Here is a 27,833-nt window from a genome sequence, read left to right on the forward strand (position 1 = left end):
GAGAGCCTGGCAAGCTACCGAGAGTATCCTGCCTGCACGGCAGAGCCTGGCGAGCTCCCCATGGTGTATTCGATATGCCAAAAACAGTAACAACAAGTCTCGCAATGGAGACGTTACGGGTGCCCACTCAAGCAAATTGATGAACAGTGCTACAGTGCTACCCAGTGATACCCAGGTCCCACTCCTAGCTCTGTGCTCAGGGATCACTCCTGTCAGTGTGATAGGGGGACCATATGTTCTGGGGTGATTAGGGCATCATATGGGATTCCAGGAACAAACGGGTTGCTTTTGTGCAAGGTACACACCCTATCCGCTGTACCATTGTTCCAGCCCCATCCTCCTCAATAGTGTCTTTGAGGAGTATGTTGTACCTGGGGATTCTCATTGTTCCAGTTGTCTGATGTCTTTTCTTGACTTCGTGTTTCTGGCTGTGGCTTGCCTTCATCTGGTGTAGCCTTCACATATTTCTACAGGCTACTACTATTGTTATGCCATACACTGATGATATATACTCTGAAGGCGATTACAATTGGGTACTTTTTCCATTCTAAGTAGTTAATGAAGAGAGTGAGAAATAGCAGAAACACTGCCTTTTCCCACACCGTGGTCATTTGGCAGGATTGTGATATCATGGAATGTCGTTCAATATTGTAGTGAAGCAGCATTTAGCCTGTGGAATGTATTTAAAGATCATAATGCTAGTAAGGCAATTAATAGCTACCTATGTTATTTTGAGTTACCTGTTATCTATTTGTTGATTTCTAATTCATTTATGGTAAGAGAAATTTTCCGTGTTGTTAGACTTCTTGAGATATTCTTGAGATTTGTCTTTAGTGAAGAATAAGATCTATCACTATGAACCCAGGCACAATGGCCACCTTTTTTTTTTTTTTCTGTTCCTGGGTGAACTGTTTTAAGTTGATGAGGTATTGTTGGATGGTAACACTGTACAATTTTTTTTAATCATACTAATTTTTGAGATAAGGATATTGAAGTCTCTCTCTATAGTTGTGGGTTTTCTGTTTTTCCTTGCATTTTCTTTTAAACTTTTGTGAGTTTTACAATTTTGGTAAAGGTAAAGGCCTTTACCAAATTTTGGTATTAAGTATATAAAAATTTAAGATTGTTCTGCTCTGAAACCCACTTATTAAGTTACTAATATAGCCCTCAATTTTTTAATTGGTATTCTGATATATCTTTTCCATTGTTTTAATTTATTACGTAGATTTTGGGGCCATACCTGGCATTGCTCAGGGGGTTACTTCTGGCACGGTTCTTGGGGGCGGGGGCAGTTAAACCTGGGACTCCCACATCCAGAGAACGCCAGTCCAGGTGGCCAATTAAGCCCTCCAATTAAAAAGTTTTTTTTATTGGTTAAATCAAGAGCCTTTTTTAATACTTAAAAGTGTTCTTGTAAGCAGCATATTGGTGAGTCTGGCAGTTTTAGCTGATGTGTTATGTTCTTACAGTTAATTGGATTTTGAAGACCATGTTCATTTCATATGACTTTTTGGTATGAGCAAGTTTAATTCATTTGGTTATTTGATTTTTTCAATGTCTTATTTCATGTTTCCTCTTTTATTGGTGCTTTCTTTAGAGTTCTTAAATATGTATATATATATATTTTTTTTTCCCTTTGGGTCACACCTGGCGATGCACAGGGGTTACTCCTGGTTCTGCACTCAGGAATTACTCCTGGAGGTGCTCAGGGGACTATATGGGATGCTGGGAATCGAACCCAGGTTGGCCGCGTGCAAGGCAAACACCTTACCTGCTGTGCTATCGCTCCAGCCTAAAAAAATAAGATGATTAATATTATTATAATAATCATCTTACTGTCATCTCAATTTATCTGTTTATTGGTACTTTCTTTAGTTTTTTAAATCAATGTTTTATACTTTTCAATGTTTGGTCTTTTAGCTACTTGATTATAGATATTTTAAAACAACTTTATAACTACTCTCATATGGTAAAAGATTGGACCAAATGTAATAGAGTCTATAAGATAGAGAGAAATATAACAAAAAACTAAGTGAACAAAGATGAGCTGTTACATCAGCTTTTTACTAAGCTGTTTCTTAGGTGATATGAATCTAACTGTTAGCAACTAAATCTTTCTTGGGCTTTCTTTTTAGGTGGATTGGACTCTAAACATTGGGGAGCAAGCCCTTGATATCTGTATTGTTTCTTTCAATCAGTCAGTATCTTCCGTTTTTGTGCTTGGTGAGAGAAACTTTTTTTGCCTTAAGGAAAATGGACAAATTCGATTCATGAAGAAACTTGATTGTAGTCCGAGCTGTTTTCTCCCATATTGCTCAGGTATGTACAAAAATTTTCTGATATATTTTTTTTGTATGGAAGAAAAAGCCATCCTTATACACATATGTTTAGACATATAAGTAAATCATTTTATGCTAAGTATACAATAGAAATTTAAAAAATTTGGGGGTGGTGACCACTTGCAGTAGTATTCAGGTCTCTGCCTTTCAGTTCTGTGCTTAGGGCCTGCTCCTGACGCAGCTCACTGGGCTGTGCAGTGCCAGGGATCAGCCCAGGTCCCCAGGATGCAATGTGTATATTCCAGCCTTTGCTCATTTTTTTGACATAGAGATTTATATTTAAAAAGATTTTTTTCTTTTTTAAATTGAATCACTATGAGATAAGCCCTTCCAAAGCTGTCCATGATTATGTTTCAGTCATATAGTGTTCCAACACCCATCCCTCCACAAGTGTACATTTCCCAGCACCAGTGTCCCTGGTTCTCCTCCCATCACCTTGCCCCCCACCCCCCCTCCACCCCCTTAGCCTGCCTCCTCTCTCTCTCTCTCTCTCTCTCTCTCTCTCTCTCTATCTCTCTCTGTCTCTCTCTTCTCTCTCTGTCTCTTTCTTTGTCTCTTTCTCTCTGTGTCTCTCTCTGTCTGTCTCTCTCTCTCCTTTTTGGGCATTTTGGTTTGCAATACAGATACTGAAAGATTATCAGGAATATTTCTTTACCTACATTTAAATCTTGGTTCTTGTCCAGCGTAATCATTTCCAGCTATTAAAGTTATACTGTTCCCTTCTCTCTTCTCTATCTTACCTATATTCTGCTCCCCATACACTTGTAGTTGTTTTCAAATATTGACCAGTCCTCCTAGTCCCTGCTTTCCCTGACCATAGATATTAGTCTTCACACACACACACACACACATACACACACAACACACACATATACATCACGGTCACAGTCCTCCCATTGTTCATCGATTTGCTCGAGCGGGCCCAGTAACATCTCCATCATAAGACTTGTTGTTGCTGTGTTTGGCATATCGAATACGTCACTGGTAGCTTGCCAGGCTCTGCTGTGTGGGCGAGAGACTCTCAGTAGCTTGCCAGGCTCTCTGAGAGGGGCGGAGGAATAGAACTCGGGTCAGCCATGTTGGCCGCTTGTAAGGCAAATCCCCTACCGCTGTGCTATCGCTCCACATATACATATATATCACAAATGTATATATCACAAATGAATGTAAGGTAAAGGTAAAGGCCCTCCCGTTGATCGTCGATTTGCTCGAGCGGGCCCAGTAACGTCTCCATTGGAGACTTTGTTGTTACTGTGTCTGGCATATCGAATACTCTCGGTAGCTTGCCGGGCTCTCCGAGAGGGGCGGAGGAATCGAACTCGGGTCGGCCATGTTGGCCGCTTGTAAGGCGAACGCCCTACCCGCTGTGCTATCGCTCCAGCTATCTGTCCCTTTTCTTCTGACTGATTTCACTCAGTATGATCTTTTCCATGTCCATATTTAAAGACAAATTTCATGACTTTATTTTTCCTAACAGGTGCATAATATTCCATTGTGTAGATGCACCATTGTTTCTTTATCCAGTCATCTGTTCTCAGGCACTGAAGTTGTTTCAGATTCTGGCTATTGTGAAGAGTGCTGCAATGAACATAGGAGTGCAGTTGGTGTTTCTGCTGTGTGTTTTTGGGACACTAGGGTATATTTTCAAATGTGATATTGCTGGGTCAAATGGGAGCTCAATTTCTAGTTTTTTGTGGATTGCCCATTTTGTTTTCCAAAAAGGTTGGTTGGACCAGTCCATATTCCCACTAACAGTGAAGGAGATTCCCCTTTTCCCCACATCTATGCCAACACTAGTTGCTATTGTTCTGTTGGATTTGTGCCAGTCTCAGTGGTGTGAGATGATATCTCATTGTTGTTTTTATCTGCATCTCCCTGATGACTAGTGATGAAGAGCATTTTTTCATGTGTCTTTTGACCATTTTAATTTCTTCTTTGAGAAAATGTCTGTTTATTTCATTGCCCTATTTTTTGATGGGGTTGGATTTTTTTCCTGTAGGGTTCAACCAGTACCTTGTATATATTTGGTATTATAAACCCTTAATCAGAAGGGTATTGAGTAAATAACCTTTTCTGTTCCATAGGCTGTCTTTAAATATTGGTCACTATTTATTTTGAGATCGGGCGCGTTCAGGGTGGTATGGCCGTAGACTAAAGAGGTCTTCTTTTTTTTTTTTGGCTTTTTGGGTCACACCTGGTGATGCACAGGGGTTCCTCCTGGCTCTGCACTCAGGAAAGACTCCTGGCGGTGCTCAGGGGACCAACTGGGATGCTGGGGATCAAACCCGGGTCGGCCGCGTGCCAGACAAACGCCCTCCCCGCTGTGCTATCGCCCCAGCCCCAGCACAGCGGTAGGGCATTCGCCTTGCACGCAGCCAACATGGCTGACCCGAGTTTGATTCCTCTGCCCCTCTCCGAGAGCCCGCCAAGTTACCGAGAGGATCTCGCCCGCACGGCAGAGCCTGGCAAGCTCCCCGTGACGTATTCGATATGCCAAACACAGTAACAACAAAATCTCCAATGGAGACGTTACTGGGCCCGCTCAAGCAAATCGATGAACAACGGGATGGCCTTTACCTTTACTATTTACCTTATTTCTTTTGAGGTGAATAAGATTAAAGAAGTTTGAAGTAGTCCTGTTTGTTTATCTTTGCTTCCACTTTCTTGGTCATTGGTGTTTCATCTTTAAAGATACTTTTAGCTTCAATATTATGAAGGGTTTAGCCTACATTTTCCTGTTTTTATATTCAGTTAAAACTTTTAATTTTTTTAGAATTTTTATTTAAAAATTATTATTTATTATTTATTTATTTATTACCATGAGATACAGTTGTAGACTTACAAATTTTTGTGCTTGGGTTTCAGTTATACAGTGATCCAGTACCCATCCCTCCACCAGTGCCCATTCTCTATCATTTTTTAAAAAATTTTTGTTAGTGAAACATCATGAGGTACAGTTGTAGATTTACAAATTTTGGTGCTTGGGTTTCAATTGTACAATGATGAAACACCCATCCCTCCACCAGTGCCCATTTTCCACCACCACAGGTCCCAGTATCCCTCCCACCCCCATCCCCCTGTTCCACCCTGCCTCTGTGGCAGGGTATTCCCTCTTGTTCTCTCTCCCCTTTTGGGTGTTGTGGTTTGCAAAAGAGGCATTGAGTGGCAATAATGTTTGGTCTGTAGTCTACTTTCAGCATGCTTCTCCCATCCTGGGAGGTTCCTTCCAACACACTTAATTTGGTGCTCCTTTATCAGAGCTACCTTTTCTCCTAGCGTGTGTGGCTGGCCTCCAAGCCATGGAGCAAAACTCCTGGTACTAATCTCGGCCATTCTTGGGTGTTAGTCTCCTATTTTGTTACTTTATGTTCCCCAGATGAATGCAATCTTTCTATGTCTATCCCTTTTTTTCTGACTCATTTCACTTAGCATGATACTTTCCATGTAGTACCACTTGTATGTAAATTTCATGACTTCATCTTTTCTAACAGCTACATAGTACTCCATTGTGTAGATGTACCAAAGTTCCTTTAACCAGTCATCTGTTCTCGGGCACTCAGGTGTTTTTCCAGATTCTGGCTATTGTAAAGAGTGCTTCAATGAACAAACAAGTGCAGATGTCACTTCGACTATACTTTTTTGCCTCTCTGGGATATATTCCCAGGAGTGGTATTTCTGGGTCAAATGGGAACTCGATTTCTAATTTTTTGAGAATAGTCCATACTGTTTTCCAAAAGGGCTGAACCAGTCGGCATTCCCACCAGCAGTGAAGGAGGATCCCTTTCTCGCCACATCCGTGCCAGCACCGATTGCTTTTGTTCTTTTGGATGTGGGTCAGTCTATGTGGTGTGAAATGATATCTCATTGTTGTTTTGATCTGCATCTCCCTGATGATTAATGATGTTAGCCTACATTTTTCTATGTGCCTTATGCATTCTGGTATTCTGGTCAGATGTTTAGGTATTTAATTCGTTTTGATGTGACTTTTGTGCATGGCGTTAGGTAGATGTCTGAGCCCATTTTTTTTTATGTAGCTGTACAGTTTTGCCAGCATCACTTGTTAAAAGAGTTTCCTTCTCCACTTCATATTTATTGATCCCTTATCAAAGATTAAATTAACATATATTTGAGGGTCTGTGTAGGATATTTAACCCTATTCCATTGGTTTGCGGGTCTGTCTTTATTCCAGTACCATGCTGTTTTACCTACTACTGCTTTGTAGTGCAGTTTGAAGTTGGGGAATGTGATACCTCCCATCTTATTTTTTCCAGGAATTGCTTTAGCTGTTCATGGGGATTTATTGCTCCATATAAATTTCAGGAATGTTTGATCAATTTCTTTGAAAAATGTCATGGGTATCTTTATAAGGATCTTATTGAATCTATACAATGCTTTGGGGAGTATTGCCATTTTGACAATGTTAATCTCCAAATCCGTGAGCATGGGTTGTGTATCCATTTTTTTCATGTCCTCTTTTGTTTCTTTAGGTAGTGTTTTATCATTTTCTTTGTACAGGTCCTTTACCTCCTTAGTTAGATTGATTCTGAGGTACTTGATTTTTTGAGGCATGATTGTTAAAGGGATTTTTTTTAAAATATCACTTTGTTCTCTTTCTTTATTTGCATATAGGAAAGTCAAGGACTTTTGGGTATTGATTTTGTAACCTGCCTTTTTACTATACAAATCTATCATTTCTAAGAGCTTCTTGGTAGAGGCTTAAAGGTTCTTTAAGTATAGTATCAGGTTATCTGCAAATAGTGACAGCTTGATTTCTTCCTTTCCTATCAGGATGCCCTTAATATCGTTTTCTTCCCTATCTGCTATGGCAAGTACTTCCAGTACTATATTGAATAGAATTGGTGAGAGTGGTTGTCTTGTCTCTGATCTTAGAGGGAAGGCTTTTAGATTTCCCCCACTGAGAAAAATACTTGCTATGGGCTTGTGGTAGATGGCTTTGACTGTATTGAGGAAAGTTCCTTCAATTCCCATTTTACTGAGAGTTTTCATCATAAAAGGGTGCTGTATCTTGTCAAATGCTTTCTCTGTCTCTATTGATAAGATCATATGGTTTTTATCTGTTCTTATATTGATATGATGGATTACGTTGGATAACTTGTAAATGTTAAACCATCCTTGCATCCTTGGGATGAATCCTACTTGGCATGGTATATGATATTTGTGATGAGTCGTTGGTTTCTAATTGCTAAAATTTGTTGAGGATCTTTGCATTCATATTCATCAGGGATATTGGCCTATAATTTTCTTTTTTGTGGTGTCTCTGTCTGCTTTTGGTATCAGGGTGATATGTGCCTCATAGAAACTGTTTGGGAGTGTTTCTGTTTATTCAATTTCCTGGAAAAGCTTGAAAATGACTGGCAATAGTTTCTCTTTAAAAGTTTGGAAGAATTCACTAGTGAATCCTTCTCGACCTGGGCTTTTGTATTTGGGAAGACTTTTGATTACCATTTCAATTTCCTTGATAATGATAGGTCTATTCAGGTATTCCAAATCTTCTTGATTCAGCCTTGGGAGGTTATAGGAATCCAGGAATTTATCCATTTCTTCTAGGTTCTTTTGTTTTATGGTATACAGACTCTCAAATTAATCTCTGACGATCTTTTGAATTTCTGTGGTTTCTCTTTGAGGTTTCTCTTTTCATTTCTGATTTGGTTTCTTAAGGTTTTTGTGCTCTCTCTTTGTGAGTCTTACTAGTGGTTTATCAATCTTGTTTATTTTCTCAAAGAACCAGCTCTTGGTTTCATTGTTTTGAATTTTCTTTTATTGATTTCTGCTCTTAAGTTTATTATTTCCCTACTCCTGCCTGGTTTGGACTCCTTTTGCTGGTCACTTTCTAATATCTTAAGCTGTGACGTCAAGTTATTTATGTGAGCCCTTTTCTGCCTTCCTGATAAACCCTTGCAGAGCTATAAACTTTCCCCTTAACACTGCTTTAGGTGTGTCACACAAGTTCTGGTAGCTCATGTCCTCAGTCTCATTTGTTTCCAGGAATCTTTTGATATCATCATTGTTTCCTCTCTAACCCACTAGTTATTCAGCATTGAGCTGTTTAATTTCTACATGTTTGAGTTGATTTTCCATTTCTCTGTTTGGTTAATTTCCATCTTCAGTGCATTGTGCTGTGAAAAGATAGTTGATACAATTTTTATCTTCCTTATTCTATTGAGATATGTTTTGTGACCCAGGATGTGGTCTATCTTGGAAAATGTTCCCATATGTACTGAAGAGAATGTGTATTTGGCTTTTTGTATAAAGCCTTGTATACATTAGCCCTCTATCTTCTATTTCTTCCTTCAGGGCCAGTACTTCCTTGCTGAGTTTTATTCTCATTGATCTATCAAGAGGTGATAAGTGGTGTTGAAGTCTCCAACTATTGTTGTGCTGCTGCCAGTGTCCTCCTTGTTTTAAGTATTGGCCCCTCATTGGGTGTGTATATGATTAGGAGTGTGATTTCTTCCTGAGGTACATTGATTATTAAAAAGTGGCCTTCACTGTCCCTTATAATCTTTATCAGCCTAAAATCTATGTTGTCAGATATTAGTATGGCCACCCCAACTTTTTGAGGGAGCTGTTTGTTTGAAGGATTGTTTTCCATCCCTTGACTTTGAGTCTGTGTTTGCTCCAACTGTTCGAATGTATTTCTTATAGGCAGCAGAATGTTGGGTTCAGTTTTTTAAATCCATTTTTCTACTCCGTGTCTCTTAATTGGTCTCTTAATTTTTCTCTCATTTAGACCATTGACATTGAGAGAGATTATTGTCATGGGGTTTTATACCATCTTTCTGTAGCAGTTTGTTATGCTTGTGGGGTTTGTCTTGTCTTACAGTAGCCCCTTCAGTCCTTCTTTCAAGGTTGGTGTTGAGTCTGTGAAGTTCTGGAGCTGGTGTTTATCCATGAAATAGTGTATAGTTCCTTCAAATCTGAATGAGAGTCTAGCCAGATAAAGTATTCTTGGTGAGGCGTTCATTTCATTTTGCTTTTTCACTGTATCCCACCACTGTCTTTGGTATCAGATGGTTTCCTCTGATAAATCTGCTGTAAAAATCTAAGGCATGCTTCTTTGTATGTGATTTCCATCTTTCACCTTGCTGCTTGCAATAGTGCCTCTATCTATGGTATTTATTGTTCTGATTATATGTCTTGGAATCTTTTTATTAGAGTTTCTTTTAGCTAGTATCCTTCAGGATTTTCATCCCCAGTAGGTGCCTGCATTCTCCAGCTCTGGGAATTTCTTTCAGCAATGTTATCTTTAACTGTTTCTACCTCATGTGAGTTGCCTCCCTGTCCTTCTGGTACTCCAGTGATTCTTATGTTGTTCCTCTTGAATTCATCTCTTATGTCTTTTCCTCGCCCTTGAGCTATTTTAAGGTCCTTTTCCATATTCTATTGTGGCTTGTATGCTTTCTGCAGCTCATCTTCAAGCTCATTGAGGCTGTCTTCAGCTCTTATCATTCTATTGTTGAGGGCACCCACTGAGTTTTAATTTAATCTCCTGAATTTTTTATTAGTGACACTTCTGTTTGTAGTTTTCTTATTTCTGCTCTCATTTCTTCCTGTATTTTATTGGCTGTCCATACCACTGTTTCTTTCATAGCCTCCTATATTTTATTGGATGTCTGTTCCACTATTTCTTTGAGCTCATTGAATATCCTTATCATTTCATCTCTGAATTCCTTATCAGAGAGATTGTGGATGTGGGTATTCCCTGCTGAGACTTCAGGGCTTTTTCCCCCATCCTCTCCTCATGGTGCGATCTGCGCTGTTTCCCCATGATGCTGTATTAGTATGGAGGTGGATCCCTCCAGTTTACTATCAGTATCCCCCCGCTCACTGCCAGGGAGGACTCTGGACAAGCTCGGTCAATGGTGGTCTCCTCTTTCCCCGTCAAAGATATTACCTTCCTTTTTGGTGCTCGCGTGTGACTTATGGGGGTCCTTAAGTTCAGCTTCAGGGGAGATGTTCTTTTAGATTAGGTTTGTGCAGATTCTTATGTTCATCATTATTTTGGTGAGTTTTGGGAGTATTTTGGTTTAGATAGGTGAGTAGACTCTTGGCCTAATGTGGTTGGGGTAGCTAGGCTGCCCTGGTAAGACTTAGGTAATGGAGGCTGAGATATGAGTTTGTTGCATTATGAAAGGGGAAATTAACTGGTGACCTCTTTGCGTTGGTGCAGATTTTGGGTTATAGTTTGACTTCCGGTGCACTTCTGAAACCCCAGGTAACCCCTTTTGCCTGCATACTCATTTGGGCAACTTGGCCAGAGAGGGGCCTCCCAGTTTGCTGTCACTCTTGCTCACATGGCCTTATAGGCTACCAGGAATTTAGATTTTTAAAGGTTGAGTAGAATTTTTTAATAAAGCACATTTGGTTTTGTTAGTTATGTTACTTTGTTCAAAGTTAGATTCAACTTCCAGTTTATATTCATTTTTCCTTCCAAACTGTGACTGCTCAAGACACTACGATGAGAATATTAGACTCTTTCATTATAAGCAGATTGAAACACAGCAATGTATAATATAATGACTTACTTCTAGTAAATGCCTAATAAATGTATTAAATGTTGTTTAAGTTCATGCTTTCTAGATTAAATATAAAAATGTTGGCCACTAGTTAGAGTTTCTAAGTTCATAAAGTGCTTTTAAAAATCTCATATTAGTAGCTTGAAGCTGAAAAATAATGTTTTATTATTTAAAATATTTATGTGTTTAATTATTTTTTTGCTGTTTGGGCCACATCTGGTGCTTTTCAGGGGTTACTCCTGGTTTTGCCTCCAGGGATCATTTCTAGTGGGTTGGGGTACAATAAGGGGTGCTGGTGATTGAACCTGGGTCAGCCAGTTGTAAGGCTAATACCCTCCCTGCTGTACTATCGTTCTGGCCCCAAAAGTCTTTATGTATTCAGATCTTTGTATGATTATATCTTCCACTGCCTAAAAAGGATAATATGTTGGTTCAAGTGACTCTTTTATTATTATCTTTTTTTCCCCCGTCTTCAATCTGTAGTTTCTGAAGGAACAATAAATACTCTGATTGGAAACCATAACAGCATGCTGCATATTTACCAGGATGTGACACTGAAGTGGGCCTCTCAGCTTCCTCACAATCCTGTCGCAGTAAGAGTAGGATCTTTACAGTAAGTGATTTAGTCTAATTTATTTTTTTATATTTTTATTATCCTTTGTATAATATGGTTACAAGAGTGTTAGTTTATGACATTAATGTACAAAGTTACCACACTCTACCTCTACCAAGGTGCCCACTGCTATGTTCCCTCTGGTCTCCTCTGCTAAACTCCCCTCTCTCCACTTCTCTCCTCTCTATTAATCAGTTTCATATTATAGCCAAGATTTAGCACTGTACACAGTCCTGTCTATTCCCTTGTTTTGTCTCTGTCTATTCCTAAGATGTGTGAGATCATCTGATATTTGTTCTCTCTCTGACTTATTTTATTTAACCTGATGCCTCTCTTTTATACCCTTTTAATTGGATGTAAAAAAACTAGAAGCATTAAAAAGTTTACACACCCATCCCAGCATCCCTCCCACCCACTGTCCCCCCATCCCACCCTTCCTCTGTGGCAGGGCATTCCCTTTTGTTTTCTCTCTCTCCTTTTGGGTCCTGTGGCTTGGAAGAGAGGCATTGAGTGGCAATCATGTTTGGTCTATAGTCTACTTTCAGATCATTGTATATCTGAAACCCAAGCACAAAAATTTTTAAGTTTATAACTGTACCTCATGGTGTTTCACTAATAAAAAAAAAAAGAAAAAAAATTTTAAAAAAGAAAAAAAGAAAAAAAAAGTTTACACACAACACTTAAGTTAGAATGGTCAGGATATGTAGGGGAGCACTGTCCTTTCGTTGTTCATCGATTTGCTCGAGCAGGCACCAGTAACTTCTCCATTGTGAGACTTGTTACTGTTTTTGGCTTATCGAATATGCCAGGGGGAGCGGGTTGGCCTTGTGCAAGGCAAATGCCCTACCCACTGTTTGCCTTGCATGCAGCCAACCCGGATTCTATTGCCAGCATCCCATATGGTCCCCCGAGCACCGCCAGGAGTAATTCTTGAGTGCATGAGCCAGGATTTACCCCTGTGCATCACTGGGTATGATCCAAAAACCAAAAAAAAAAAAAGATATGTAAATCACCCAAAATACCCACTGCAGATGGATAGATATAGACTGTGGCATATCTACAGTATTTTTTAAAAATTGGGTGTAAAAATTAAACATATAAAGTTTAAAATAATAAAATATTATTTTTTAGCTTCAAGCTCCTAATACAAGGTTTAAAAAAGCACTTAGAAACTCTAATTAGTGGCCAACATTTTAAATTTAATATAGAGTTTAATGTAGTGAATTGCATGATTTTATTTTTTCTTACAGTTGCTTCATATTCCATTGTGTAGATATACCACAGTGTTTATTCATCCATCTGTAGTGGGAAATTTAGATTGTTTGCCTGTTCTGACCATTCTAATTAGGTGTTGTGTGTAATTTTTAAAAATTTTTTTTTGTGCTTTGGTGTAGATACCAGAAGTGAAATCACTGGGTCATGGTACCAGTCTGTTCTTTTTGTTTTGTGTTTTGGGCTACACTGGCAGTAAGCTTGGGGCTTTTTGCTGGCTCTGTGCAATATTCCCATCAGAAAACATTTCTGTCCACAGTGAATGAGGACCCCTTTTTGACCCTGCCAACTCTGGTTGATTTGTCTTTTGAATATAGGCCATTCTCCCTGATGTGAGGTGATATCCCATTGTTGTTTTGTTTAAATTTCCCTGGTAATAAATGATGATTTGCACATCCATTGGCCATCTGTATGTCTTCTTTGGGGGAAGCATCTGTTCATCTCTCTCCCTTTTTTTCAATGGGGTTGCTAATTTTTTAATAGTTTGAACACTGAACATTGGACACTGTGGGCTGTACATCCCAGCCCAAGGAAAGAGTCTTTTTTTTTTCTTGTCAAGAAACTTCCCTAAGAGTTTTATAAAACAAATAGCACATACTTTTACTAAAAATGACTAATGATCTTGTAGTGCGAATACCAACAATAAAAATAACTTAAAATGTAATATCTGCTGGAAAAATAAAAATAATCGGTACTAAAAAGTCTTACTTATTACAATAAATCATTTACCTAATAATGATTAGATCAGTTAGCTTTAGATCTATCACTAATGGCAATAGATTTTTAAGAATTATCTTTCAAAAAAGTAGTTGCTTTCTCATATGTTATTAGCTACACTTGCATATAATTAATATAGTATGCACCTTTACCCAAAGCTTATTTTGTAACTGAAGAAAAATTTGTTGAGATTGGCCTTCGCAGTGTCTGCCAGATGGTCTTTGAAGTTCACCTGCCTTTTTCATCAGATTTACTTAGGAGGATTTAAAGCAGGAAAAACATCTTGCCAGCAGGGCAGTGTCAAGTATTTCACTTCTGGGAGAGTAATTCTCGCAGAAGTCCATATTCCCTTCCAAGAACTGTTCTCTTTTACCCTGCTCCTTTGCCTACAATGGTCGAGGTGTGAGAACCCAGATTGGTGTTGGCAGGTGTGGCTCACTTTGGCCCACGATCTCACTGCCCTCCCGAGTCAGGGTCTTCATAGACTAAAGAACTCATTGTCTGTGGGGGTGTGGGGGAGTGCCACATAGCAAGATCTTTTTTGAGGGCAAGAGTATTTCAATTTGTATTATTTATAAGGCACGGGCCTATTTCAAGTTACTCTACTTAGGGAAGGTCAACGACATGGCTTCTTCTCATAAATTTATGCTGAATTTATCACTTTTGGTCCCGATGCAGCTTTTAAATATGGTTCAATAAGCATTTTTATTTAATAATACAAAACTAAAATGAGTAACCTACCAAACTTCCATATATTATGCACCAAAATGCTTGTAGAAAAGATGGATACATGTAAATTTTGGTACTTGTGAGTGGTTTCCTTATTGTTATTTTTATTTAATTTTTTAAGTTGAACCACCTGAGATATACAGTTACAAAGTTGTTCATGTTCAGTCATACAATATTCCAACACTCATCCCTTCACCAGTGTTCATTTCCTACCACCAATGTTCCCAGTTTCCCTCCTACCCACCTCCTGTCCTGCCCTACAGCCTGCCTCCATGGCAGACCCCTCCTCCTCCTCCTCCTCCTCCTCCTCCTCCTTCTCCTCCTCTTCCCCCTCCTCCTCCTCCCCTTCTTCTTCTTCCTCTTCCTTCTTTATCTTCCTCTTCCTCCTCCTCCTCCTTCTTCTTCTTCTTCTTCTTCATCATCATCATCATCATCTTCTTCTCCTCCTCCTCCTCCTCCTCCTCATTCATCTTCTCCTCCTCCTCCTTCTCCTCCTCCTCCTCCTCCTTCAGTCTCTCTCTCTCTCTCTCTCTCTCTCTCTCTCTCTCTCTCTCTCTCTCTCCTTTTAAATTCTGTGATTTGCAGTAATGTTCTTGAAAGGTTCTTATGCATATCACTTTCCCTCCTTTCAGCACTCAGTTTTTGTCCAGAGTGATCATTTCCCATCTGTTGTTGTCATAGTGATCCCTTCTCTGTCCTAACTGTTCTCCCCCTTCTCTTTTGTGGCAAGCCTCCTATAGTGGATCAGTCCTCTTGGCCTTCATTTCTAATTTCCTTGGGTATTATTCATGAACTTTTTTTTTAAATATCCCACAGATAAATACAAAAATCCTATGTTTGTCCCTTTCTCTCTGACTCATTTGACGCAACATGACAGCATGACACTCTCCATGCCCATCCATGTATAACCAAATTTCATAATTTCAATTTTCCGAATAGCTGCATAATGTTCCACTGTGTAGATGTACCAAAGTTTCCTTATCCATTCATCTTTTCTCAGACACTTGGGTTATTTCCAGATTCTGGCTATTGTGAAGTATTGCTATGAGCATAGACGTGCAGATGGCTTTTTTGCATTGTGATTTTGGGGCCCTAGGGTATATTCCAGGGAGTGGTATTGCTGGATGGTACGGAAGCTCAATTTCTAGGTTTTTTTTTTGTTTTTTAGGAATGTCCTTATTGTTTTCCAGAAAGGCTGAATCATTTGCATTCCCACCAGCAGTGAATGAGGGTTTCTTTCTCTTTGCATCCATGTTAGCACTGGTTGTTCTTTTGACGTGTGCCAGTCTCTGTGATGTGAGATGATGACGTATCATTGTTTTGATTTGTAGCTCTCTATTAGTTAGTGATGTCAAGCACTTTTTTATGTGGCTTTTGACCATTTGTATTTCTTCTTTGAGGAACTTTATTCCTTACTTTTTTTTTGAAGATTAATTAAATGCAGATTGCCCTTAATATTTTCTGTTGTTAAAATATAGCATTATAGTCTGGTTATTCATTGGAAGATTTTATTTATTTATTTATTTTTAGCTTTTGGGCCATACTCAGCATTGCTCATGGCTTATTTCTAACTCTGCACTCAGGAGTCACTCTTGGCAGGCTCAGGAGACCATATGGATGCTGTGGATTGAGCCTAGGTCAGGCACGTGCAAAGCAAATATAGTACAAACCTGTTGTATTATTGCTCCGGCCCCTCAGTAGAAGATTTTAAAAGTTTTTATATACTTTAGCATAAAGACATGATTAGACAGAAAGAATTTTATGGAGATGTTAAACAGAATTTAAAAGCAATTAATACTAAGTTGCATATGTACAAGTTACTAGTTGAAATTAAACGCAACAGAATAATTTTGCTCCTCCTTGTTTTTTGTTTCTAGGGTTAACTTTTATGGTAGAAGCTTTTGTAATGGAATTGCTTACTTATAAAGGAAACTGCTGTTATTCTAATGTTTCTTTTAACTGAATGAGAATATTGGATTTAGATCAAGTTGATGCAGTTATATTTAATGACAGCATTTTGCTCTGAAACTCAGAAGCATTATTTCCTACTCCACCTACTTGGCAGTTGTAGTGCTTGCTGCCTCGTTAATTATAGCCATTATAAATTTGTCTGTATTTCCTTCAGCTTAATTATTTAAGTTTGGTGGGTTCCGCTCAGAGAATGTAAAGTACAGGTTAGAATCCTAAGAGCTTGACTGTAAGAATGTTCTTTCAGTTCTTCACTATTATTATTTCCCTCTCATTGCACCTAGTCGCTATGGAGGCCTGGCCAAGCAGCTTACTTTCCCAAATGGCAAATAAAGACCATCATTTATCAGTAATGACAGTCTCTAGCACTATCAATGAAAAGCACCTAAAACTGAAGGTCGAAATCTGTGAACATTTGAAGTGGCAAGAACCTCTCCAAACTGCTGGCAGCCCACTGCCACAGTGATTGAAAATTTTCTTGCAGCTCACTTGTTGGGGGGCGGAGAGTCCTCCCAAGGCTTTGCTGGTGCAGCTCTTCCAGGTGCAGTGCTGCTGGGGGCCGCCGGAGGTGCCTCCAGCATCATACCTGGTGAGATACCTCATGCAGTGATCTAACCTGGGGCCTTGTGCATTCAAGTCACGTGCCGCTGACTCCTGACCCATGTTTCTGGGCCCAGGTGCTCACTTCTGAGCAAGTTTAGTGTCCACATTTTTTTTCTTTTTTTTTTTTTTACTGGGGTACCCCAGATGGAGTAGGTGCTATCTCCCTGCCTACTCCCAGATGCAATCCCAGCAACCAAGACCTTCCGCAGCCAAGGTCCAGGTATGCGGGTTCCAGGACTAAATCTCCATGCCACATGGTGGCAGATGCGCCGATAGCACAGCGGGTAGGGCGTTTGCCTTGCACGCAGCCAACATGGCCGACCCGAGTTCGATTCCTCCACCCCTCTCGGAGAGCCCGGCAAGCTACCGAGAGTATTCGATATGCCAGACACAGTAACAACAAAGTCTCCAATGGAGACGTTACTGGGCCCGCTTGAGCAAATCGATGATCAACGGGAGGGCCTTTATTTTACTTACTTTACTTTTTTTTAAAATTTTTATTAGTGAAACACCATGAGGTACAGTTGTAGACTTACAAATTTTTGTGCTTGGGTTTCAGTTATGCAATGATCGAGTACCCATCCCTCCACCAGTGCCCATTCTCCACCACCACTAATCCCAGTATCCCTCCCACCCCCTATCCCCCCATCCCACCCTGCCTCCGTGGCAGGGCACTCCCATTTGTTCTCTCTCTCCTTTTGGGTGCTGTGGTTTGCAAAAGAGGCATTGAGTGGCAATCATGTTCGGTCTATAGTCTACTTTCAGCATGCATCTCCCATCCTGGGCAGATCTTCCCAACACCCTTTATTTGGTACTCCCTTCTCTGTCTGAGCTGCCTTTACCCCTAGAGTGTGTGGCTGTCCTCCAAGCCCTGGAGTAAACCTCCTGGTATTTATCTCGGCTATTCTTTGGTGTTAGTCTCTATTTTGTTACTTTATGTTCCCCGGAAGAATGCAGTCTTTCTATGTCTGTCCCTTTGTTTCTGACTCATTTTGCTTAACATGATACTTTCCATGTAGTACCACTTGTATGTCAATTTCATTTCTTCATCCTTTTTAACAAAGGTACTCCGTTTTGTAGATGTACCAAAGTTTCTTTAACCAGTTATCTGCTCTTGGGCACTCAGGTTGTTTGCAGATTCTAGCTATTGTAAACAGTAGTGTCCGCATTTTCTTTCTGAGCTTTATCAACTGTAGCAATTTTGTTTAAAAATTGAGGGGATCACATCTGGCTGTGCTCAGGGATCACTACTGGTGGGGCTCGTAGAATGATAAGTGGCGCTGGGGTCTCCTACATGGCTGGATGCAGAGCAATAGCTCTCTGCTCTCTGCTCTCTCTGACCCTACAATAACTTTTGAAGTTTAGTATTTTTGTTTTTGTCTTTTATTGATAGGATAGCCTTCGTCAGAATGTTTCCTCTTACTCCTTTTCTGAATCTTTATATTTATTTACAAATTTTACCTGAATCACATAAATAAATCTTTTCTCCCTTTTCACCCTGGTCTCCTTCTTGTCAGACTTTCTATAATTTTGTTTTATTGACATCTGCTGGTAGATTTTCCTGACTCCTCAACTGGGTCAGCCACTCTTTTGATGTAGAATTTTTTCTACATCCGTGCATTGATGTAATCAACCTGAAAGTTGGACAAACTCTGTATACTGTTACTCCATGTGAATCACTGTGATCTGCAGCTGTCTGAGGAGAAGTTGCTAGAAAGATCTTAGAGGATCTTTTAGCCAAAAGACCTTTTTCAACAATTGAGAACTAAACCAACCCAGGTTTGATTCTTGGTACCCTATATGGTCCCCCGAGCCTGCCAGAGTGATCTTTGAGCAGAGAGCAAGGAGTAAGCTCTGTGTACTGCCTGGCGTGCCCCAAATACAAAAAAAAAAAAAAAAAAAATTAAAAAATTGAAGAAAAAACCCCAAAACAACCTATAAACCTTAAGGACATTTTGGCCTATTTTTAGTAATTATAATTTTCACAGCCCTTGTATCTTATTTCTCTATGTAAATAAACTCAGAGCTCATACATTTCATCCATTCACTATTCCTGTGTGTGTGTGTGTGTGTATGTGTGTGTGTGTGTGTGTGTGTGTGTGTGTGTGTGTGTGTATGAGACCTGGCTGTGTTTTGGGGTTGTTCCTGGGTCTCTGCACAGAAACTGTTCTGTTTTGTTTGTACTCCATGTTTTGGGTTCACCTTAGATTTCCTTGTAATTTTTAGACTTTCATTTTGGTGTTTATAATCATTGTGGAAATATCTGAAACCAGCTATCAAAAAAAAAAAACCACTCTTCTTATTGAGTTAATTACTTTTTCTGCTTGGATAGTTGTATTCAGTCCTTAAAGGACTGTGAATTCTATATCACTATCTAATAGTTGATGCATTTTATTCCTGGTCCCATTTTATACCCGGGAGAAGGTAATATTTCATAACATCAAGTTTTTATTTATTTTGGTATAAAATCATCATTCCTTTAAATATTGGTTCTACTCTACTCTTTCATTTTCTTGACAAGTATTATTATTATAAATGTTAGCTCCGCATTGTTTTATAAGCTAGCAACTCCTCTTACTCATATGTATTTTTTCTATTTCAATTTGTGTAATTTTTTGTTTTACTCTCAACCATGTTTTCCACTTACTTATTTGTCGTTGCTTCACTATAGCTTTTTCTTGATCTTTTCTAACAAACAAAAATGTTTTCTTTATTCATTGGTCCAATGGCAACTGTCAGATTTGTATTCTTGTGGAATTATTCTTGCACTGGGTACGTTCTACCTTTTATTTATGTTCTTGTTTCCCTCATTATCACTTCGTTTTGTTTTATTTGCAGCTTTATGCCTAGGTTCTCTGTTAATTACCAGTTGCTGCTCATTTTAACCTCAGTTAAAAAAACTTCCCACTATGTTAATGTGGGAAGTTATAGGAGAGAGAGAGTATTACACTTGGATCAACTTTTTGCTTTCATTTTCTTTTTTTTTTAAATTTAAAAAATTTTTCTATTGAATCACTATGAGATAGTTACAAGCTTTCACGTTTGAGTTACAATCACACAATGATCAAACACCCTTCCCTCCACCAGTGCACATTCCCCACCACCAATGTCCCTGCTAGACCCCCCCACCCCTTTTCCACCTTCCTCCTGCCTCCGTAACAGAAAATATTCCCTATACTCTCTCTCTATTTCTGGGCATTATGGTTTGCGATACAGATACTGAGAGGTTATCATATTTGTCTGTTACCTACTTTTAGTGCACGTCTCCCGTCCCGACTGATTCACCCAAGGACAGTAGATACAAGGGCCAGGGAGATTGCTCTATAGTTGGAAGCCTGCCTGTGAGCTGGGGGAGAAGGAATATGGAATAGTGAAGGGATCACTAAGAAAATGATAGTTCTGCATTCATTTTCACTTTTGGTCTGGATCTCATCTCTTCTATTTCCAGGGTTTTAGAGAATAGTGTATCTAAAGGAAGTTCTATCCCCAAGTGCACATCCTTGTCTTAAGAATCTATGATTGCTGCTTGTTCTCTGGTATTCATTGGATAGGAAATTAATTGACTGATAGATGCATTTTTCACTTTCCTGGTGATTTTTGATAGGAAACTAATTGACTGATAGACGCATTTTTCACTTTCCCGGTGATTTTCGGATGTTACATCTATCTGCATGCCATCTCTGACCTTAGATTTCATTCCTCTAGCCTAGGACCTGATTCCATGTATCTGAGGTGCATGTACCAGCTCTTGGAGCCTTAACAGAAATTGATCTATTTTGGCAGAAAAACAAGTGTCTTGGTTTGTTCATGTAATCATTTCCTCATGAACTTTTTTTTTTCTTTTTGGGCTGGAACGATAGCACAGCAGGTAAGGCGTTTGCCTTGAATGCGGCCAACTCGGCCGACCCAGCCGACCCGGGTTCTATTTTTCTGCCCCTCTTGGAGAGCCCGGCAAGCTACCGAGAGTATCTCGCTCACACGGCAAAGCCTGGCAAGCTACCCGTGGTGTATTCAGTATGCCAAACACAGTAATAACAAAGTCTCACGATGGAGACTTTACTGGACCTGCTCGAGCAAATCCATGAACAACCTGCTACAGTGCTTTTTGGGTCACACCTGGCGATGTACGGGGGTTACTCCTGGCTCTGCACTCAGGGATTACTCCTGGTGGTGATCAGGGAACCCTATGGAATGCTGAGAATTGAACCCAGGTTGGCTGCGTGCAAGGCAAAAACCCTATCCACTGTGCTATTATTCCAGCTCTTCATTTTGGGGGAGTGTTTTTGTAGCTGTTATCGAGGAGGGTTTTTTTTTTCTTTTTTTTGTGGTGTTTGTTTCTGGTTACTTTTGAGGTATTTTGGGCATTTTGTTACTTTTGGGTTATCTTTGAAGTTATTATTTATTTATTTATTATCAATTAATATTTGTTTTCATAGGTTAGAGATCTGTGGACAATTTGAGTTTTGCTTTAACCAGCTCGTTCTGTTTGGTTGCTAATAGAATGTTTTTCTTTTCTCTGGAAATACGATATTGCCTACCATATACTTATGATATTCTTTTTTTTTCCCCTTTATTTTATTGGGAATGTAGTAAATGCAGTCTATTCCAGTCATCTCTTTGGTTGCTGAACAGTGGAGTGCATTCTTCAGGAAAAGGAGTGCGATTGAGTTGGCTACTTATTTCTGTTCCCTGTATTTTCTATTTTTCTCATCACTTTCATTTTTGCACCATTTCCCACCATTACCTGGGGGAATGTCTGATTTTTGCTATCCATATCATTGTTATTGCTCATTTCTATATGTACCATTACAGATTTAAGAAAAAAGATTATGGAGATATGTGTTGTCTTTCCCTTCCCACATGCTTCCCATCTCTTTCACCCATATAGTCCATGGCAAACTCTGGTTCTCATGCCCCACTTGCCCCAGGCTTGTCTTACCCAGACATGTATTTTGTTTTATGTCGGGCATTTTCTCTGAGCGTGTACCATACTACTCTTCAGTTCTCTGTGTTGCTAATTTCTGTCCTTTCATGTCTTTGCTTTCTCTCAAATCAGCTGTTGTTTGTGTTTGGGGGTGTGGGTAGGTAGTGTAGCAGCTATGGAGGTAAAAAAGACTCAGGCAACTGAGGATGAAAACAGTCAGGTTTGAGTTGTAAGTCATTCTTAAGTTAGATTTGAGTAGTAAAGCCTTTCTGTGTTGTCTCACAGCTCAGTGGAACCTGAATTTCTGAATCACGATAAGGCAGGGGTAAATATTAAGAAAGAAAAAAAGAAAACTAAAATGTCTTTCTACCTGTGTTCAAGTGATTGTCTATGAAAGGGTTTGAGTCAAACAGCCTTTAAAGGATTTGTTTGAGCTTAAACAGTCTCTAATTCCCCCTCTCCCCCCCACCTGAGAGTCTTCTGAATTTACAAATCATGGACTTAATATCCTTTCTTTCTCCTCCCTTATCTCCCTTTCCCAGTGATTCCTGTACCTGCTTTTGTCTCTAGTTTCCCCCTGGCTATTTTAATTAGCAGATGCAGAGCTTACAATAAAGCACAGTTGACTTATCAGATTAAACATTTCTGAAGAGGCTTAGGATCATGTTATTGAATTGCAGGGACAAATTGATAGAAGAATTGAATTGAATACTTGCAAATTTAAGAATTTAGCTGAAGAAATTGACTTTTCCCCCATATTTTTTAATTAAAAATAATTTCTGTTAAAGCTAGACAGAGTAATTTTGTATGTGAGTGAGTGTGTGTGTGTGTGTGTGTGTGTGTGTGTGTAAAATAAAATGTCGACCTTTTAAGAAAGATATGGATTGTGAATGGTATCTAAACCCTTAGTTTTCCAGACAAATATTAGATTCCAGTAATTGGACTTACCAGTTTCCTCCTCATGTAGCTAATATATTACTTTAAGCAGCATTCATTATAGCTAAATTCTAGTTCAATGAAATAATTTTCATAAGTTGACAAAATTTGACATAGAGCATTTTGACATCAATGTGATTATTTTCTTAACTTTCCTTTCACTTCATAATACGGTATTTATACTATTTTGATGATTTTTTAAAACTTATGTTTTTTAAACTTATTTTTGCTGTAACTCATGCTTTTGGCATTGTGATTAATTTTAAGTTAATTTAGCTCAATTTTCTATGCTTTAATTTGTGTGTCATTGCTGTTTTCTTTATTATTTTTTCCCTGAGTGGTTCAGATCCCTTTTTTGGGGGTGGGTAAGCTTATTTATACCTGGTGTTTCTTAGGGCTTACTCCTGGCTCTGTACCCAGGGGTCATTCTTGACGGTGCTTAGGGGAGCATATGGGATTTTGAAGATCAAACCTAGGTCTGCTGCCTTTATGCAAGTGTCCTTACCTGCAGAACTATCACTCCAACCTCAGTCATTTTATTTTTCATGTAATAAACACAGGATCCTCTATTCTAATGAAAACTTTAAAAGTAATTATAGTTCCAGATTCTTTGATTTTGTTTTATTCCGTAATAAATCTACTTAATTTGACTGCCAGAGGCTTTAGCAACACTCTATAGCCAAGAATAAGGAGTTGCAATTAGAATGCTAGTTGGTTTATATTTTTCTGTTTTAGAAATTAAATGCTTTAGTAGAAAAATTCTTATTATTACTGTGCGTTTCCATGTAAATTAATTATTATTGAGGCTGTGAATTTCTCTTAAAATGAAGGTTTTGGGGCCGAAGGGATAGACAGCAGGTAAAGTGCTTGTCTCCACAGAGCTGACCCTGCTTTAATCCCTAGGACCCCATATGGTCCCTGAGTCCTTCTCGGAGTGGTTCCCTGAGCACAGAGTTCGGAGTAGCCCCTGAACACCCCTGGGTGTAGCCCAACTCCCCTCCCCCACCCCGATAAAATACGTGTAAATGAAAAGGAATTGATTTTTGTTTTATTAATATAAAGTAAAAAATATGATGATGTCGATGTAATTTGTTTTATGAAACATTTAAAGCCATAGAGAAAATCTACACTAATTCAAAGTAAAGATGTTATTTCCCCCTCTCCACTGAGGAATTTTTTTTTTAATTGAATCGCTGTGAGATAGACCATCACAAAGCTATTCATGATTGGGTTTCAGTCATACAATGTTACAAGACCCATCCCTCAGAACAGTGTACATTTCGCACCACCAGTATTCCCATTTTCCTGCCCTCCCCCCGTTTTGCCTCTGTGGCAGGTACCTTCTTTTGTGTGTGTGCTCTTCTCTCTCTCTCTCTCTCTCTCTCTCTCTCTCTCTCTCTCTCTCTCTCTCCTTTTGTGCATTATGGTTTGCAACTGGGTGGTGAGGTTGGGAGGTGAATCTGATTGACAGTACTTCCAGAAGTGCAGGGAGATGGGGGGTGGGGGAGGTAGCCCATCCTGACCTTGAGAGAGCCTGGACATTTCAGTCACAAAACCCACAAACCAGAATTTTCAGCAGATTAATATCTTGGTGAGATCTGTTCTGAGACCATGGAGTTCAGCCAGGGGCATGGTGGTGATTTTGGATTGTGGAAGCAATTGGCTGCCAGAGAGAAGCAATTGGCTGCCGGAGAGACTCTGCTTGGGTATTCACTGGCAAACCCGCCCTCCTTCTATGTACCCAGTCTCTACAGTTTTGTGCGGGTCTGAGATTAGCTGCAGCTTTTGATCTCTTTTGAGGTTTATGTATGGGTCCCTGAGGCAAGGCCAGTAGTAGAGCTTACATGGTGGCATGGGGGTTGGTTCATGGGTGTGACTGCCGGTTTTAGGGAAGAGGGAGATAGCCCATCCCAATAGGAGAAAACCCGGAGTTTTTAGTCACGAAACCCCCATACCTGAATAAGGTGTTTTATCAATGAAGAGACAATAACAAAATGTCAATATTTAACATTTAATCATTAAATGTAGAGCCTAGGGGCTGGAGTAATAGCACAGCAGGTAGGACGTTTGCCTTGCACGTGGCTGACCTGGGTTCGCTTCCCAGCATCCCATATGGTCCCCTGAGCACCGCCAGGAGTAATTCCTGAGTGCAGAGCCAGGAGTAACCTCTGTGCATCCCTGGGTGTGACACCCCCCCCCCCCCAAATAGTAGAGCCTAAAATTTGAACTTATTTTAAACCTTTGTTAGGTTTAGCTAGATATAAACTTTACTTAGTGCAGAAAGAAACGTTACCCCTTTCCCCTTTGTTATTATTTTTATTGTTTGGTTTTGGGACCACACCTGGCTGTGCTCAGGTCTTGCTCCTGGCTCCGTGCTCCTGGCAGGAAGATGACTGCTGGCAGGGTTCAGGGGATCATATGGGGTACTGGGGATCAAACCCAGGCTGGCTGCATACAAGGTGAGCGCCCTTCCCACTGCCCTAGTCACTATTGTTGTTGCAGGCAGATGTTATCAGTACCATTCCTATTTTTTAAATGTTGAAACAGAGGCATAGAAAAAATAAATTTTGTGCCTGGGCTCAGAATTAAGCAAGTAAATAACTAAAGTGAAAGAGAGTTCATGTTATAATGAAGATAAGCAGCATCTTTCAGCGGATTTAGTTCACATATAATTAGAAGTACAAAATCTGTGTTTCTCTTGAAACCTCTCATACTCTTTCTATTTCCAAACATCTACTTTCCTTTCAGGTTTCTTGCACCCAATATTTAGTATAACTAAGAAGCATATTACTTAAAATTATAACAGCAGAGGCCTGAAAACTAGATAATGGGACATTAAGACAAAGGGATTACTTTTGAAATATGGGGCTGAGGGGGGTTAAAGGATCTAGAATGTTCTTTAAATAATATCTTTTAGAATGTCTCCAGTATTCCAAAAGTCAACTCCAGTGTGGAAAAATGGTGATGCTTCGAAGACCTTTTCATTTAAACCTAAAATCGTTTAGGTGGAATTGACAGGGGCCAATGGCCTTATAGGGAGGGATCCAAGGCACTCTCCTGGCACCACAGACAACACTGTATGAAAAACTGAATTAAATACCAAATCTTGCACTGGGCCTCAGCAGGTGGAGGGATGTTCTTGGAAAAGGAATGCACGAAACTCTTCCGTTAACAATATTGTAAAGCACAGGGCAGCAAAACAAACAAAACCCAGAGAGAGATGTAGACATATGAAAAGGATGAAAGTATAGGAGTGACTGCGTTAACAAAAAGTTAACTGGAGAATTTGACCCTGGTTTCCAGTGGAGTGACACCATGGAATAATGAATACTGGCAGGGACTAAAATATCTCCGGAGCTCAGAATTGTCCAGGGAAAGACTGGGTGCAAAGCAGAGTCTGCTAAGACCTGAAATCTAGCCTTGGAAAGTAGGGAAGGAGAACCAAAACAAGGCACCCAAGTCTGAGAAGAATATCCCAATATCAGTTAACAAATAATGGGGCCATGGACGGGGTTGAAGGAAAGTCAGAACAGAATGTCTGGAATAAAGGGGGAGGGACATGGAATTGGTGGCAGGGGTGGGCAGTAACTTTCTACATCAGTAGCAGAAACTTGAACACCTTTGGAAGGGTATTACCCAAACTATTAAAAAAAATCTTAGAAAATCTGATGAGGAGACAAGAAGATAATGAGCAAGAGAATCGGGTCAGATCTTATGATTCATTGTCCTCTTGCTCTAGGGAGACACCATCTCTCACTCTGGTGTCTGCCTGGAACCAGAAAACATGTAGAGACAATTCCTGCCCTTCCTCATGAGGGCTGAGCAGCTGCTCACCCCTGGCTGAGGGGAGTCTAGAGTCAGGAAGGGTTTGAGACAAACTGGGGATGGGAGAGATAGTTTAGGGAGTAGGGCACTTGCCTTGCACACAGATGACCTGGTTTTTGACCTTGGCATTTTCTATGGTCCTCCAAGTACTGCCAGGAGTGTGGAGTCAGGAATTACCCCTGAGTGTTGCTGGGTATAAACCCCCCGCAACAAACTCCCCCCTCCAAAAAGAAAAGAGACAGATATTACACTTTTTATGATAAACACAGGCTCCATGTGAAAGGTTGAAAAATAATCTTGCTGACACATGGTAGTCTAAAGAAAAGCACAGGCATCAATATTTATATCAGACAAAATAGACTTAAGAAAAAAGGTAGTAAGAGTCAGAGCTGGACATCATATACTGATTAAGGGACCAATATATCAAGAAGATAGAAAATTCATGAACACCTGTGCATCAATTGAAGAAGCATCAAAAGTATGTAATAGTTATTTACAGACCTGAATAAAAATATCAACAAATACAATTATAGTAAGGGTTTTAATACTGTCCTCTCACCACTGGATAGATCAATCAGAAGAAAAAGTAATGGAATAATAGCCTTAAAGGAGGAGTTGGAAGAGCTGGTTTGAGAGAGAAGTTTGGGAGCTGCCATTCAAAGAAATTGAGTACACTGTCTCTCTCTCTCTTTATTTCTCTCTCTCTTTATTTCTCTTTCTTTCTTTCTTTCTTTCTTTCTTTTTTTCTTTCTTTCTTTCTTTCTTTCTTTCTTTCTTTCTTTCTTTCTTTCTTTCCCTTCCTTCCTTCCTTCCTTCCTTCCTTCCTTCCTTCCTTCCTTCCTTCCTTCCTTCCTTCCTTCCTTCCTTCCCTTTCTCTTTCTTTCCTTTCTCTCCCCTCCCTCTTTCTTTCTTTCTTTCTTTCTTTCTTTCTTTCTTTCTTTCTCTCTTTCTTTCTCTCTTTCTATGTTTCTCCGTGAGATACAGTTACAAAGCTTTCATTTTCCACTTTCAGTCTTGAAATGATCCAACACCCATCCCTCCACCAGTGCACATTCTCCACCACAATGTCTCTAGTATACCTCCCCCCTTTACAACTCTCCCCCTGCTTTCATGGCAGACAATTTCCCCCATTTTCTCTCTGTACTTTTGAACATTATGGTTTGCAATACAAATACTGAGAAGTTATCCCGTTTGTTTTCAGTACACATCTCCTATCCCTAACGATTCCTCCAACCATCATTGTCTTAGTGATCCCTTCTTTATTTCAGCTGCTTTCTCCCCCAGCTTATGGGACAGGCTTCTAAGTGTGAAGCAATATTCCTGGTCCTTGTATCTACTGTTCTTGGGTGTCAGTCTCATATTATGTTATT

At 39.7% G+C, this 27,833-nt stretch overlaps 1 protein-coding gene across 1 annotated transcript in view; it reads left to right on the forward strand.

The window, feature by feature from the left end:
- BBS9 (Bardet-Biedl syndrome 9) overlaps window positions 1–27,833 on the forward strand; it is a 567,629-nt gene that overhangs the window by 174,330 nt on the left and 365,466 nt on the right. The window contains exons 8-9 of the mRNA XM_056118050.1: window positions 2,136–2,319; window positions 11,360–11,489. Of these exons, the coding sequence (XP_055974025.1) occupies window positions 2,136–2,319; window positions 11,360–11,489 (314 nt within the window). The remainder of the gene's footprint in view (window positions 1–2,135; window positions 2,320–11,359; window positions 11,490–27,833) is intronic.

Source organism: Sorex fumeus, unplaced genomic scaffold (assembly GCF_029834395.1).
Source record: "Sorex fumeus unplaced genomic scaffold, SorFum_2.1 ptg000037l, whole genome shotgun sequence".
NCBI lineage: Eukaryota > Metazoa > Chordata > Mammalia > Eulipotyphla > Soricidae > Sorex > Sorex fumeus.